The 15,615-nt window shown below is 43.0% G+C and overlaps 2 protein-coding genes across 6 annotated transcripts; both read left to right on the top strand.

Annotated features, from left to right (window-relative positions):
- Nucleotides 1-2,966: 2,966 nt before the first annotated feature.
- LOC6526255 (ATP-binding cassette sub-family G member 1) lies at nucleotides 2,967-9,846 on the top strand. Its single transcript, XM_002087341.4, has 7 exons — nucleotides 2,967-3,428; nucleotides 6,115-6,232; nucleotides 7,122-7,311; nucleotides 7,424-8,257; nucleotides 8,328-8,496; nucleotides 8,558-8,658; nucleotides 8,722-9,846. Exons 1-7 carry the CDS (start codon nucleotides 3,245-3,247, stop codon nucleotides 9,220-9,222), a joined length of 2,097 nt encoding a protein of 698 aa, XP_002087377.2. The 5' UTR covers nucleotides 2,967-3,244; the 3' UTR covers nucleotides 9,223-9,846.
- Nucleotides 9,847-10,781: 935 nt separating this feature from the next.
- On the top strand, nucleotides 10,782-15,477 carry LOC6526254 (ATP-binding cassette sub-family G member 4). Of its 5 annotated transcripts, none has more exons than XM_015197871.3 (10): nucleotides 10,782-10,963; nucleotides 12,607-12,859; nucleotides 13,070-13,193; nucleotides 13,249-13,336; nucleotides 13,389-13,490; nucleotides 13,548-13,693; nucleotides 13,750-14,263; nucleotides 14,328-14,496; nucleotides 14,559-14,815; nucleotides 14,876-15,477. In XM_015197871.3, exons 2-10 carry the CDS (start codon nucleotides 12,655-12,657, stop codon nucleotides 15,302-15,304), a joined length of 2,034 nt encoding a protein of 677 aa, XP_015053357.1. In that variant the 5' UTR covers nucleotides 10,782-10,963; nucleotides 12,607-12,654; the 3' UTR covers nucleotides 15,305-15,477. The 5 variants fall into 5 exon arrangements, 4 of the variants coding, with proteins under 4 accessions (XP_015053357.1, XP_002087376.1, XP_043062697.1 ...); XM_002087340.4 differs by lacking the exon at nucleotides 10,782-10,963 and adding an exon at nucleotides 11,308-12,246; XR_006245092.1 differs by lacking the exons at nucleotides 10,782-10,963; nucleotides 14,876-15,477 and adding an exon at nucleotides 11,411-12,246 and having other exon boundaries at nucleotides 13,750-14,496; nucleotides 14,559-14,698.
- Nucleotides 15,478-15,615: the final 138 nt, after the last annotated feature.

Genomic DNA, 15,615 nt, shown 5'->3' with positions numbered 1-15,615 from the left:
ACAACATTCACTTTTTTTTCGTTTCAATTCACTCGTTCACTCGTTTCGTTGCGGGCCTCGGGTTTTCTTTATCGCGTTTGCGACGCCGACGCACAGGCAAAGGCCTCCCAGAGCTCAGAGCCCAGAGCTCAGAGAGCAGCAGCAGCCAAAACTGGCAGTATACGGGCACCCAAGAAGCACCAGCCGGAGAGACCTGCGCGGCGACCCTCAGTGTTTGTGTTTCAAGGCTACTCGGGTGGCCGAAAGCCCCGTTACTGGGCCCACACTATCGCCTTAAGCTTATTGATGCGTTTCGCGCACTTGTAGCCAGCTTGCAGTAGCGCCAAATGAGAAACCAAAACCAAATATAATAGTTTGCTATGAATAATTCCCATCGTAGAACACCTGCCCATTAAGCTGCTTAGCAAACATGAGATATTAAGAATTCACAAATTAAGTTCAATATTTTTGATGAATTCATGTTATGCCTTAAATGAATGTTTTCCAAATGTTTTTTTCAGCAAATGTGTCAGGTTTTATTCCGCTTGTATATGCTTGCATATAGCTGCGAGGCCTGTACGCAGTATGCAGATGCATTGCAACAGCACAACTCTTTCCAACACTCTCTCGTCTCTCGCAATCTCTCCGAAAAAACCTCCACCACTTTGCTCTCTGACTGATTGTTTTGAATACACGCCTGGTGCAAAGTTCAGTATGTACAATTAAATACAGCGGATGCAAGGAGCAACGTATCAGCTGTGTCTTTATTTGTGTGTAGCGTTTAAAAAACTTTGCCGGCGGACAGCATTTAAAAACCCTAAACGTAATCAATATAGATTGGTTTGTGAAATGTAAATCCGGGACCAAATATTCCTATTTCAGAATAACTGACATACTTAAACGTCGTATGTTAAAAAAATATATCTAACTGAAATTAAAATAACAAAAATAAGAGTATGATTAATATTCGCTTAGCGTAACAGGTACATATACAGTAAAGCCAGCCTACTTTTAGGCTGTTTATGTATAGCTCTGAATATTTTCCTTTACATGCAATGTAAATTTTGTTCTAAATGTCCGGATTTCTATGGGGCACCTCAGATTGGAAAATATTTAGCTCACCATTTTCACGGACGACAACTAATCTTCTTCCCAAGCAACAATTGGCAATCGGCGGAAAAGCAAGCTTTTTTGGACGGCTCACATTGGGCGAGCTTCAGGTGGCCATAACAAAGAAAACAAGGAAAACAGAAGAAACTTTTATGTGCCAATGTGTGAGTGCCATTTCCACCATAGCGGCGACTAACTCACATATAGCCGTTTACGCTTTTCCAGTTACGTGGCATCGTTTCCACTGGTTGGCCGGCTTCAGATATCTTTCGCAAGACACTACGAACGTTTCCCTCCAGCAGAGTGTGTATTTAAGCCCGATGTGGAACGGACCAAACACCAAATCGCTAATTCTTATATTCGGATTGGGGTTCGACTGCCTATTGGCGTTATAGCCCGCGATTTGGTTTTTTTTGCCAAGGCAACTTGTTGCTACGAAGTGAGGTTTTCAGTAGCTGTTGCGTTACGGCACCATGAACAAGTATAGTTGGAATCTGTTTTTGGAAAACAATAATCTGTAAGTAGCTGAATCAGGCGGGTCTCAAGCAAAATGCATCGCTTTAAGTTTGCACATCTAATATAAGCCGCGTTTATAAAACAATTCAACAAGTGGCAGAACAACCGGTTTGCAATTCCTGCCAATTGTTGACATCTCCGTGACTTGAATAGCCCCAAGCTTTGAAATTTCCGAACCTATAGTAGTCATCGGAAAACTGCCAGTGGAAATTCATAAATTTAACATATCTTAAAGCGCTGGCATAACTTTAATGCAGAATGCTGGATTTAAACCCAGGAACCGAACTAGGGAAAATAACTGAAATTGGGGTATGCACTAGGAAAATACCTGTTGCTGGTCGATTTATTGCGTTTTACTTGCCCTCAATAAATACAAAAAACCGGTTTCACTGAACTTTAATGTAATACCGTCTCGTTTACAACCCAAGTGCAATCCGTTAATCCCAATCAGATTGGGCAAAACACAGACCACTTGCGATTTATTGTCGCAATTGGAAAATCGTACTCGCAAGTCAACCAGCTTCTGTTGTGTTTACACGGTTACAACATCTATACATCTTACTCTTGCGCTAAGAAATGCCCCAAAACTGTTTCTGGAGCCAAGTTGTAAGGACCTCCCACACCCCCGCAAATGTTGCGCTAAAAATGACCTCATGCCTCATTAAATGTGGGGAAAAGCAAAATGTAGGTAAACTTTAGCAAAAGCAAACCATTAAAAATGCTTAATAGAGCTCCCTTAAACGAAGTATGAAACCTATTAACTTATTTTTACGTAAAACACCAAATGACAAAGTACAACCCCTTATCGGCTCATTGGAGACTCCTATCAGCTATAGATTGGCACCCGTAGATAAGCCCCTGCTATAACTCATGAGTCACGAACGAGGCCGTGAACTTTTAACTCAACTTGACTAAAGCAATGGCCAGAACCTTAGCTTCCAAGCCTGACTACTTCTTAAACCATGCTAAATAGGCTTGCTAATTACATATACCATAAACAGCTGATAGGTTGATAGACTAATTGATAGACTGATACCACAAGGCTAGAAAACAGCACGATATCAGTAAAGGGTATGTTCTTCCGGGAGGCATGTGGCTGCTAAGTCCGATCGAGGAATTGTCACAGATTATAGGCTTTTCCGAAATTCATTCAAGACTCAGTAGAAGACTGTGCTGGTTTTTAAGAGAGAGCCAACTCACGGTGACTCTCAACCGCACTAGAATCCCCACCAGAAGTGGTATCTCTACTGCCGTCCTACTCCAACCACAGACGTAGAGCATTGGGGCTGCGAGAGAATGCGATGGCACTCTCTGACAGCGGTCGCTTAAATTTCTGCCTTTGTTCCACTGCCGCAATTGCTTATTTCAGTTGCGATCGCGGCGCGAGCGAGTCAAGTCCTAATATTCGGGAAGCGGCAGTTCCGTTTTGAGCAGACGGGTGGAAAATTTCTCTCACCGGACCAGACGGTGGTGGAATCGAATCGAGAACGCGAACGAAAACCCAAACGGGAACGAAGGGCAGCAGGGGCTGCAGTATTGCTGTCAGTGCCAAAGTTTACAAAGAATACGAATACGAATACACACACACAATACAGTGATTGCATTTTGCTTTTTAACCCCTGGTTGATTGATTGACAAGATGACTAAGAACGATAATGCAAATCTGTTGAACGACAACAGACTGGGCACAGCCGGAGCGGGTCAGTTGAAGGCTCAGATAGTGCCCGCCCAGCCAAAGACGCTCCAGCACCTGCCCAAGCGACCAGCGGTGGACCTCGCCTTTCACAACCTGACGTACCGCGTCAAGGAGGGGAACCGCAGCAGTAAGTACTTCCATTGTTTGCCACCACCTCTCTATATCCACCTCCACTCCTCCTTGGCCGCTCGAGAGCTGGATCTTGAACTTCCCGCGCCTGCTCTCACCCACTCCTGCACTTTTGCTTCCGGTCCTGGCCAGTAGTGCTCCGCACATGTCTCATTGAGAGCTAGTTCTCCGGACTGCTCTGTAGCTAATACGCACTTTCCTGGCTTTAGCGGGTTTTACTTGATTGCTTCAGCTGCGCTTCGCATCGTGTTGGTTTCTGGTTTCTTTGTTCTATTAGCAGCTGTCCCGCAGTATCAGCACGCTCATACAGTGAGCACACAGGGAGAACTTCGGGTTGTGGCTGAGTAGATATGTAACCCGCCGTCGCTTCGTCGGATTCGGATTCATTTCCCAGTTACACAAGGGCGGCCCTGGCCAAAGTTCACTAGGTTTCACAGCGATAAGCACTACGAAATACATCAAAATCATCAGTATCATCCAGTAGCCGCGGAGTAACTGCCCACACAAGCGATGTTCGCCATTGGGACAGTCAACAAGTTGGTTCGATGCCAAAGCGTCCAAAAGGCGAGGAGCCATGTACTCGCACTTCTCTCACGTCTCTGTGTATCTACTTTGGAGCATGGGTGGAGCACAACGCGGTTTCTTTGTATATACTGCTCTTATGGAAAACATTCTGTGATGACGTGCCAGTGAGCGAGGTATTGTTTCTATACCTCTTACTCGCAGAGTGCCCCTGTGCCGCCCAAAACTGTAATGGCCATTGTTTTTAAACATTTTTGAACTGCCTCCCTCCTGAGTAACGGGTATAGGATAGTCAAGGAAGTCTAGTTATAGTGCTTGTTTGATGGTGGCGGTGTGTGCTTTCTGTGTTAGCAGAGCGATTAGGGTTTAGTCACAGCCGCATAACTGGCTATAGTGGGTTTGGTGGAGGAAACACATTTCTGGTAACATGCATGGTCGGATGGGTTGTTCAGAATAGGTAATGATGGCCCAGCGATAATATTTCTATAGTTTGGTATGCAAACGAGCACAGCTGCTTTATTCCCATATTCATAAAAAGCTCAGACATACAACCCACTCCCCACTTCTTCGAATTGGATTGCTGGCCGCACGGCGGACGTAGTCCGTGCATCCCGACTAAGACTGAGGGACTGTCAAAGCCTGTTTTTGAGCTTAAGGCCAGGCCAAGTGCAAAAATAAGTGGAGAAGGCAGCAGCCTGAACTTTGCACAGCTCAAAGGCCGGCCATCCGACTCAATTAAGTCGTTCAGAATAAGCGCATACTCGTATATATATGAGACGTATTTACACTGGCCAAAGAGCGTGCTCACCTGGCCGAAAGATTTGCAGATGGCACGCCGCCTTCTCAGACGTGCTAAGTTATGTGCCAAAATAATGTATTCAATTTAAGATGGAATTGGCTGTGAGGCAACCGATGGAAATTGCGCTGCTTTTGCCCAACTATGCCACTTTTAAGTAAACACAAATAATAAAGCAATTGCCTGCTGGCGTTCTTGAATGCTATATTAAAATAGAGAGAGGTTTATTCAGAAAGCGTCTTTCTGTGCCCTTGAGGCAAGTTTCTCGCAATCTTTTTTTTGGGCGAGCTGAATGGTTGCACTTGTTGTCCAATTCGGTCATAAACATCAAAGCTACGAGTTGGCCTTAGCGTTGGACTATCGTTTTTCAAGCGTGGCCCCACTTTTGGTGCTATTACAATAATTGGCAAGCGAGTAAGACGTTGCGTATCTAGTGGTTACGACTACGACTGCTAGTCGCTGCCTGGCAGCTGGGGTTCACTGCCAGCTTTTAAAGACTACGCATTAAGTAAGCCGCCGAATAAAACATTTACAGTACCTGCATGAGCTTAATAAATTTCGAGTTTCACTTCTGAGCGGGTCACGGTACTTTACTAATCGGAGTTATGACAAACATAAAATGAATTACTCCGTAATAGTCACTATACAGAAACTCCATTATGCAGTCATAGCCACAGCAAGAACCGATGCAAGTACTGCGCCACCTGATACCTGATTATGATTTAATGGTAGATCCATCTTTTCATAAGATTGAGGGCCGGCAGCCGCCGAGCGTGCCCCCATTAAAACGGGTATATTAGCATTTTCCGCAAAGCGCAGATGGCTTGCTATACAAAGCTATTGGTTTAAATGTAAAGGTATACCAAGTTGATAAGGCACTTCCGCATCAGAGCAGTTTTATTTAGGCAGCATGTGCGAAAATACTGAGGCCGACTAACTTTAAAACCAGCGTTACTAACGTGCCATTGGCTGCTTACGAATTTCCCCCGTTCGGTTTTTTGGATGTCCGTCGTCGACGGATGTATAATAAAATTTGAGGAATGGATGCGGTTGCTTGACAACTATTGGTATTCCGTCGATAATAGCATAAGTCATACCACATTTGGCTGAATTAATAAGACCGAATGGCGGTGGAGGCAAAGGGAGAAAAACTCGACGGGGCCAATGACCGTGCTATGCCTTTTGACTGTCAGACTTTGCAGATTTTGTTTACCTATGCTCGTCCAATAGCCAATGCAATGTCTTACTCGATAGCTGCTGCGGCACTTAGGTCTTAGGTATTGACGTAAGACCTATCAAAACCCGAACTATTTTTAGCCTCAACAAGAGATTGGCCCAAACACTAATTTCGTGTCTTTTATTACAGATGCCAAGACCATTCTGAAGGGCGTCAGCGGACGCCTCCGGTCTGGAGAGCTTACCGCCATAATGGGACCATCGGGCGCTGGCAAGAGTACGCTGCTCAACATTTTGTCTGGCTACAAGTAGGTTTCGCAGGGCCTGATTATTTGCATTCACATCAAGTAGCTGCTGACTCCGACACTGAACGTATCTGACCTTGCGCCGGCACACGAGAATACGGCGAACCGAGTTCGAAACTGTTTATATTCAGCCCTGTATTATCATCAGAAATAATTGCGACTTGATAACCACTTTGCCGCTTTTGGTGCTTAAACAGCCGACCTTTCCTCGACTTGCGTTCTTCGCATTTCTTGTTTTATGCGGGACACTCACATACTCGTACATATGTTCCTATTCTAGGCGCACTGACTTTCCATTTCCTTCTCCAGCTCAATCTTTATTCATTTATTGTAAACCTTAAATTTTGCTCTATTGCATAATAATCATAAACACTTTTATTACCCTTTCATGTGTTTAAATTTGTTACCAGGAGTGGTCAACCGATCGCCCTGAATCTATACGAGCAGAAAGTCTATGATACTTTGTAGATACAAATGTACCTGTGTGCAATGAACTGCTTACTTTGCTATTTCCTCACACACACTTAGCAATGTCGCCGAGTTTTATTAGTTTGAATATTTGAGGGAGAATCAGCTACTACTTTGCTGGACTTCGGACTTGAGTTGTCCGATCGCGTGCACATGTATACCTAGTATATCAAATAAGTTTCCGCATACAAACAAACGTAGATATGCACAATAAAATACACGCTCGATTACTCGAAGTTAGCTTTGCCCAGTGATAACAGGTGTGCCACAAATAACCAAATGCTAAAGCCCATTCAGATAACAGTGCAGGATTGTAATTTGAACAATACCCATCTTTACAATGGCCCTCGGATCTGAAAACCTTACATGTTTTCTGATATTTCAATTATGTATGGTTCCAATTTCTGATCAATTGCATTTGCAGAACTTCGAGCATCGAAGGCAGCGTTACCATGAACGGCGCCGAGCGTAACCTAAGCGCCTTTCGCAAGCTTTCCGCCTACATCATGCAGGACAATCAGCTTCACGGTAACCTTACCGTTCAGGAAGCAATGACTGTGGCAACAAATCTGAAGCTCAGCAAGAAGTTTTCGAAGCCCGAGAAGCATTCCATGGTAAGTTGAAAAGGATAGAAACCCAACAGTCTGAAACCTATAATGAGTCTTTGGGTCTGAACCCACCTGTTTTATTTACTTAAGACCGCTAATAAGTCGCCTTCTCTCCCAGATCGATGACATCTTGCTCACTCTCAGCCTGAGCGAACACCGCTATACGATGACTCGAAACTTGTCCGGCGGTCAGAAGAAGCGACTCTCGATTGCTCTGGAGCTGGTCAGCAATCCTCCCATCATGTTCTTTGATGAACCCACATCCGGCCTGGACAGTTCCACCTGCTTTCAGTGCATTCATCTGCTTAAAATGCTAGCTGCTGGCGGGCGCACTGTTATATGCACCATCCATCAGCCATCCGCTCGTCTCTTCGAGATGTTCGACCAGCTGTACACTCTCGCAGATGGACAGTGCGTTTACCAGGGCAGCACCAAGCAACTGGTGCCCTTCCTGTCTACGCTGAACCTGGAGTGCCCCAGTTACCACAATCCGGCCAGCTACGTGATTGAGGTGTCCTGCGGGGAGCACGGCGACCACACGCGAAAACTGGTCGATGCTATTGACAACGGCAAGCGGGACGTCCGTTCCTCAGCGGACTACGCCGGCCTCAAGGCTCGTAACGATTTGGTAAAGGTGCAAAACCTTAAGGCCATTTTGGACAAGAACGACGCCTCAAGTGTCAGCGGGCGCAAGTACGAGGACAACCTCACCTTGAACAACGGCTTGCTTAACGGCATGGTCAACGACATTGTGAAGGAGGGCAACGTTAGCTCTGCCTTGGTCACTACCAACGAAAAGGGAGATGCCATGATCGATGTGGAAAAGTCCGTAAACTGCACAACCGCCTTGCTTACGGAGGAGATAACATCACCCGAGCGATATCCGACCTCGCAGTTCCACCAGTTCTGGGTGGTTCTTAAGCGAACTCTACTCTTCAGTTACCGGGATTGGGTGAGAAAACTAATAACAGTGATGTCAAGGATTTTGGTGGACTAAACACTTTTTTTTTACTCTATTATAGACTCTTATGTATCTGCGTTTATTTGCCCATCTGTTGGTTGGATTCCTGATTGGCGCCCTCTACTATGACATTGGCAATGATGGAGCAAAAGTTTTGAGCAACCTGGGATTCCTCTTCTTTAACATGCTTTTCCTCATGTACACATCTATGACTATTACGATCCTATCATGTAAGGAAACCAGCTTGATTTTCATCCCTCTGTGGTTAATATATTATTCTGTTTCTTTTAGTCCCGCTTGAGATGCCCGTTTTGTTAAAAGAAAACTTTAATCGCTGGTACTCGCTCAAGTCCTACTACTTGGCTATATCAGTAGCTGATCTACCGTTTCAAGTGAGTGCACTCAGCTGTTGAGTAGAGCGACTGTAACTGATAACGAATAACTTTTTCCTTCAGGCTATTTTCTGCGTTATCTACGTGTCGATTGTCTATTACTTCACTTCACAACCTTGGGAGCTTTTCCGCTTTTCCATGTTCTTGTCGGCCTGCCTGCTCATCTCATTCGTGGCTCAGTCCGTGGGTCTGGTGGTAGGCGCTGCAATGAATGTCCAGAACGGTGTCTTCCTGGCCCCGGTCATGTCCGTGCCCTTCCTTCTGTTCTCCGGCTTCTTCGTCTCCTTTGACGCTATACCAGTATATTTGAGGTGGATCACATATTTGTCGTACATTCGATACGGTTTCGAGGGCACAGCTCTGGCCACCTACGGCTACGGACGTGAGAAGCTGAGGTGCTTCCAGACCTACTGCCATTTCAAATCACCTATTACCACGCTGGAGGAACTGGACATGGTCAACGCTAACTTTACTCTCGACATTGTGGCCCTGATTGTGATCTTCGTGGTGCTGCGCATCTCGGCATACCTGTTCTTGCGCTGGAAGCTGAAGACTGTGCGATAAGCATGTTACATTATTATATTTGTTGTTTTGGCTTTAATAGCTTTCTATGTACGGACTATATAGTTTTCAACAAAGCGTCTTGGGTTCTGTTCTTAATCATTAATCATTACAAAATTTATTTTTGTTTAGTTTTAGTCGCAAAATTCATATTTTAAGTGATATATACGCAAGAAGGTTTCTTATCTTAAATCAGCTTTATTCCAGCCGCAGATGTAGAAAAACCTATTCAAACCACAGTTAGCACATCTTTGATATAAGTGAATCGTATAATGAAGTAAGTTATTGAACTACAAACCATTTTTCTAAATAAAAAACTTTGAATACATTTTAAAGTGAATTTACCGAATGGGTTTTAAATGTCTTTAAATTAAAAACGAAAACATGTTGTGTCCTTAAAAAATATGAAGTTTTTGATTACAAGAACTATATATACGCATATTTTTATTCGAGGTACTAAGAATATAAGCCCCTTTGTAATTATTTTGTAATATTTTTTTAATACAGGTTTACAATGAATACCTTTGAATACATTTGTATAAATTGTGCATTCTTGGAGGAAATGTAATTATTTTGTAATATATTCTTAGAACAGGTTTACAATAAATACCTTTGAATATATACATATGTATAAATTGTGTATTCTTGGAGGAAATAACAAAGTCTACTCAAAAAGTTTAAATTCGACAATTTAAGATTTTGATTACCAATATTTGTTGTGATTAACGGCATTTTTAGTATAAAAGCTCTTCGAGCGCCATCTACCGGAAAAATCAATTAGTACGCCGTTTAAATTCGAATTGGTTGCAATGGACGATAAGTTTTTCTGGGCGACAATTTCGCAGATCTTATTTTATTACTTTTATAAAGCTTTTAGCTTTAAAGCCACATATTATAAAAATTTTTTTTAATTTTTATGTTCTGATGCTATACTGTTAAAAAAATGTAGATTTTTAATAGGGATTTAATATGTGTACATACAATATGTTTGTATGTGTACCTTTGCTTACTGGAACTTACTGGAAAGTGGTAATTTTAGTTAAAAAAATTAATAACATTTTATAGAACTCATCTAATGTTGCTTGACTTGTTGAAGCTTTTCTAAAACTTCTATCTTCACGCTGTTACTATTCATTTAAATTGTAGCTAACGATATGTCTTAAATTGTTTGAAATGATGGAAACCACTATAATTATGCCCGCTTTAAGCTAAAGAATTTCAAATTTCATGCAAATAAATTTAAAGCGAATATGCAGTATATATTTAGTGTTGTAAAATAAGGCTACCCATATTAGTTTGATCCCTAACCAATTCTAAATGAGCTTCTGCGTGACTCAGAAGGTAAAGCTACTAAAAGTGAGGAGGGGACTGAACTGAAGCTAAACCAAGGTCTGTCTGTCTTTCCTTTTTATTTGTAAGGTATGTGGAATCTGTATAAATAGACTGGCCATATCCTTCGAATCGGATTTAATAGGCTGCAAAACAAGTTTTTGATCTTCTGCAGCTGGAACCAGCCTCTAGATTTCCGAAGGGCAAAAGAACTCGGCACGGGCACTAGTCTTCGCTTCTGTAAATCTAGCATTTGCAGTAGCAGTCACTGCCGCAGTCTTCCTGCACTCGCTTTTAGTACATATTCGGTCGTCGGTGCAACAAGACGACGGTTCTTCGCTGCTGTGGCGCGGTTGCCGCCATGAGAAAGAGAGTGAACGACCAGCGACAGCAGCGCATACAAAAAGAAAGTGGAGTAAGTGCCCCCTATCGCTCCACCGATACACCCGCTGCAGCGCCAGTGAGTGGTGCATTTACGCAGCTGCAAATAGTAGTGAACGCCGGCTGTATCTAACGCGTTCGTTGAACCCGAAGTCGAAAACGACTGCGACAGTGTTTGCAATACTGCACACAAGTACGAGAGAAATTTTTGACTACTATTTACCCCGCTTCTGAGAGACACGAGCAAAAACAATTATTGAATCGATTTCTGGGTCAGCTAAGGCGATTCTTATCAGCGGCCTATCTACAAGACGCGGCTATTCAGTACCGGTACATAACTGATTACTTTTGTTATATCATTGTGAAAAATAAGGGCTTCTTTACTTAACCTAATATTCCATCTACATGTATTCGTAATTAATTCGTTGGATTGTTGATTCACGTATCACAGTTCAATATTCCCGCTTCAGTGCATTTACATGCACCATTACTCACGCAGCGACGGCCAAAATGAGACAAAAGCTTTGCCGGCGAGTCGCATATCGTATACCCTCGACAAGTAATACAAAACGCCTTGCTATGCGCAACCTAATACGTCATGAGCGAGACGCTAACCGAAAATTGCTTAAACGGTATCAAGAAGTGGGGCCAATGGTCAGGCACCCCGTTTCAGGCCGACCGACCCACAATTAAATTTGTATTCATAGACTGACGCTAAATGCTTTCAACAGATAAAGCGGCTCGGTTGCCAAAACATGAAGTCCGCAATCAGTCAGAGTAGAAAGAAGATAAAGAGTGAATAATAACGCAAAGATTGCGCATCCGCACTGTCAGCCCGCCCGTCTTAAGTCTAGCGTCGATCCAAACTTCCGCTATGGGTTCGCCCACTCGCTGATAACGCACGAAGTTCTCAGAAAGTTCTGTAGCGTTGAAGATGCATCGGAATAACTGCAAACCGACTGTCCAGTTTCGGTTGCAGGGCCTTCACTCAGCCGCTCACCATGCCACTTGCTCTTCTCCCCATTCCCTGACTGGATCGACTTATACCCGGACAGTCTGATCTCCGGACCGCCGTCGCGTCGCCGTCAGACGAGCAGTCATTCGGTCAGAACTCGAGCAGGCTGTCAGTCGTGCATGTACTGTGTACTGCTTTCCATCAATTGAAAATCTGAGTATGTTTTCGAGCTGCGAGCTGCGCTGAGAGACTACGATCGCGCAATTCGTAGGGTAAATGAAATTAATTTAAAAAGTTCTTCGGTCAGTTCGGAATTTGTTTCCAGAACGAAGGGAGGGCGCTTTCCGTGGTCCCAGATACGCGTAAGTAATTTTTAGAAATGCAAATTTCCGCTTTTAATTAACTTGTGTCGAAGTAGCAAGCTAACGCAACATGCGATGATGATGAGTTTGTCAAACTGGTTTAAGCCAAAAACGTATTACCTTCTTTTGTACTGTTTGCCAATAGACATTAATTGGCAAACAGTACAAAAAAAGGTAATAATATAAATGAATCTGCGCTTTAAAACGAGGAGTCCAGTATTACAAAAGCACACCTCAAAAGGTTATCTTTAAAAGCAAAGCAATATGTGAACTGTAAACGAATCAATTCTCATAAACGATTTTAATGCGAAGTTAAATTATTGAATTCCTTATCAAAAATTTACCATTTCGCTTCGCTAGGAGCAATGACATCGATTCAAAACATCAACGAACTCTAGGAATATTAAGATGGAAACTACCAGCAGCTTAAAGGGCAGTACAACCTCCCAAATCAGCTCCCTTCAATTTAGCAGCGACATTAACGCCTATAGCCTCGAACCGGATCAATCGGAGGACTGCCAAACAGTCCTCGGCCTCAAGTATTTGCCATCTTGGCCAGCTGTGAATTTGCAGTTTTCGGAACTATGTTATGAGGTTCCCGACCAGACCAATGGTGAGTGTCTCAAATCAGCTCATGCCTGAGCATTTGATAATGAATACATTCGTGTTTGATAATGGGTTATTAAGAATGGTAATTGCACATTTTCGAAGTAATTGCTGATTTCTAATGCTGAACATGCACATATTAAATAGCAATTTCCATCTAATTCCTCATTAACAACAATAAATTAGTACTTTTTACTTTTATCGCCACATCCCGCAGCTTCAAAAACAAAGACTATTTTGCGGAGAGTCAATGGAATGTTTAACTCTCACGAACTCACTGCGATTATAGGGCCTTCAGGCGCTGGTAAAACCACACTGCTAAACCTACTGGCAGGCTTTGGGTAAGACGTAACACATCAGACCACTCCTGTAATAATCCTTATTAATTACCAATAGAGCCGAGTGCGCCTCCGGTGAGATTTTGGTCAACAACAGTCCGCGAGATATGCGAGTCTTTCGCAAAATGTCTCGATATATAATGCAGGTAAAAGTTGATTATTGAAGTGCGTTCCGCTAAAAATGTATTTAATTCACAGACCGATGTCCTGGACTCACAGTTTACAGTACTGGAAATGATGCTTTTGGCGGCAAACTTGAAGTTGGGAAAAGAACTCAATTTAAAACAAAAGCTAGAAGTGGTAAGATTGATTTTAAATTATACACTTATACCTGTTTTTATCTTAACCTCTGAGTAGATCGACGAAATCTTGGGAATGTTGCGCCTAAAAGAATCCCTGAAGACCATGGCTCAAAAGCTTTCTGGGGGTGAGCGAAAGCGTTTATGCATTGCCCTTGAGCTGGTCAACAACCCGCCTGTCATCTTTCTAGATGAACCCACAACGTGAGTATAATAAAAATATTGGAACACAAGATTTATTGTTACGCCCAACCCAACAGCGGTCTTGACGATTTGTCGAGCTCACAATGCATTGCCCTACTTAAAATTTTGGCCGCGGGGGGACGCACTGTTATCTGCTCCATCCACACGCCGTCTGCCAAGATCTTCGAGATGCTCGATGCAGTGTACGTCCTAGCCGAGGGCCAGTGCGTCTACCAAGGCAAGGGGTCCAACATTGTGCCTTACATGAAGAACTTTGGCCTTTGTTGTCCAATAACCTACAACCCGGCAGACTTCATTATCGAAGTTGCTTGCCTGGAGTATGGAGGGTCCTATCACGAGCCAATGGTAGAGGCCGTTGGCAACGGCAAAGTTGCGCGATGGACTCCTTCACCAGAGGAAGGTAAAATAACGCCCACCAAAACCGACACCACATCGGGGGCATCGTCGCTCTATGAAAGGGAGCAGTTTGAGGAGGAGATTAGCCCAAAACTTTTGCAGGCCAAGTGTAGCTGGTGGCTGCAGTACAAACTCTTGCTAATGCGAATGCTAATCCATATGTGGAGGGATAAGGTGAGTGCACTTAGAGAACGTCGAGAACGAAATATAGGCGCAATGAAACTTTATTTTTCCGTAGTCATACATCAAGCTAAAGTTCTACATGAACATCGTTCTCGCTTTACTGGTGGGATCGCTTTACTTTGGTATGGGAACCTCGGCCTCTAAAGCGCTTTTCAATTTCGGTTTCATGTTTACTATTGTGATAGCATACCTCTATCTTCCTATGATGCCTGTGCTTTTATATTGTAAGTACAATATTTAATCCTCTAGCAGTAGTAATGGTTAATGATAAATACCTTCATTAAAGTTCCCACGGAAATCAATCTGTTAAAGAGGGAGTACAACAACCAGTGGTACCGCCTGAGCTCCTATTACGCAGCAATGGTTTCCTCAAAGCTACCATCTATGTTTATTTTGGCCGTAATTTATCTGTCCATTGTGTACTTAATGTCCAGCCAACCACTGGAATGGTTCCGCTTTGCCATGCTTTTTACCATAGCTTTCGTAACGGCCTTAACTTCCGACAGTTTTGGTTTGTTGATCTCCAGTAGACTAAGCTTAGTGGTAAGCGATTTGGCGCACATTTATTTTCAATATATTCTAATTAGTTAACGTTTCCCTTAGAATGCAATGTTCATGGGGCCAGTACTCGCCGTGCCGCTGATCCTGCTTTCCATTTACGGTATAGGGTATGGCAGCGGAACATACATATCCCCACTTATGAGATTTCTGATGCACCTCAGCTTCCTTCGTCATAGTATGGAGGGCCTAGTCGCATCCTTGTACGACTACGGACGCGCCGACACAATTTGCGAGGACACGGAAATATTTTGCTCATTTAAAAAGTCAAAAGTGTTGTTGGCCTTCTTGGGATTCGATAACATGCACTATTTGTGGTCTCTAACCTGCTTGTTGAGCTTTTATTTGCTGTTCACTGTAGCAGCGTATTGCATGATAAGACTGCGACTAAAACAGTCCGCGGTCAATCCCATTTTCGCATATGTCATACAGCTGTTAACTAAATACTTTAACTTTACTTCGTACAATTACTAAAAACATAGACCTTTTGACTTCGGCAAATTAGACAAATTATTTTTAACGGGATTTCAGTGGCCAGTCTACATCTTCAAAGGCTCCATAATAATTATCGGTTTATGTAATATTACTAACCCATCAAAGTGATATTGGATTATGATTAAAAGTTTATGATCAAGAATACAAATATATTTAAGAGAACAATAAATTATTATTATTCTATCGTTGCATTATTAGCACGGCAGAAGAAAAACTACGAAAAAAGGATTAAGAATGCATAGAAATGTTTTCACAAAATATCATGATAGGTTTTAATTAATTTTTAAAAA

This window comes from Drosophila yakuba, chromosome 2L (genome assembly GCF_016746365.2).
Source record: "Drosophila yakuba strain Tai18E2 chromosome 2L, Prin_Dyak_Tai18E2_2.1, whole genome shotgun sequence".
In the NCBI taxonomy this organism is placed as follows: Eukaryota; Metazoa; Arthropoda; class Insecta; order Diptera; family Drosophilidae; genus Drosophila; species Drosophila yakuba.
The sequence above is the reverse complement of the archived record's forward strand: the minus strand, read 5'-3'. Positions and strand labels throughout refer to the sequence as shown.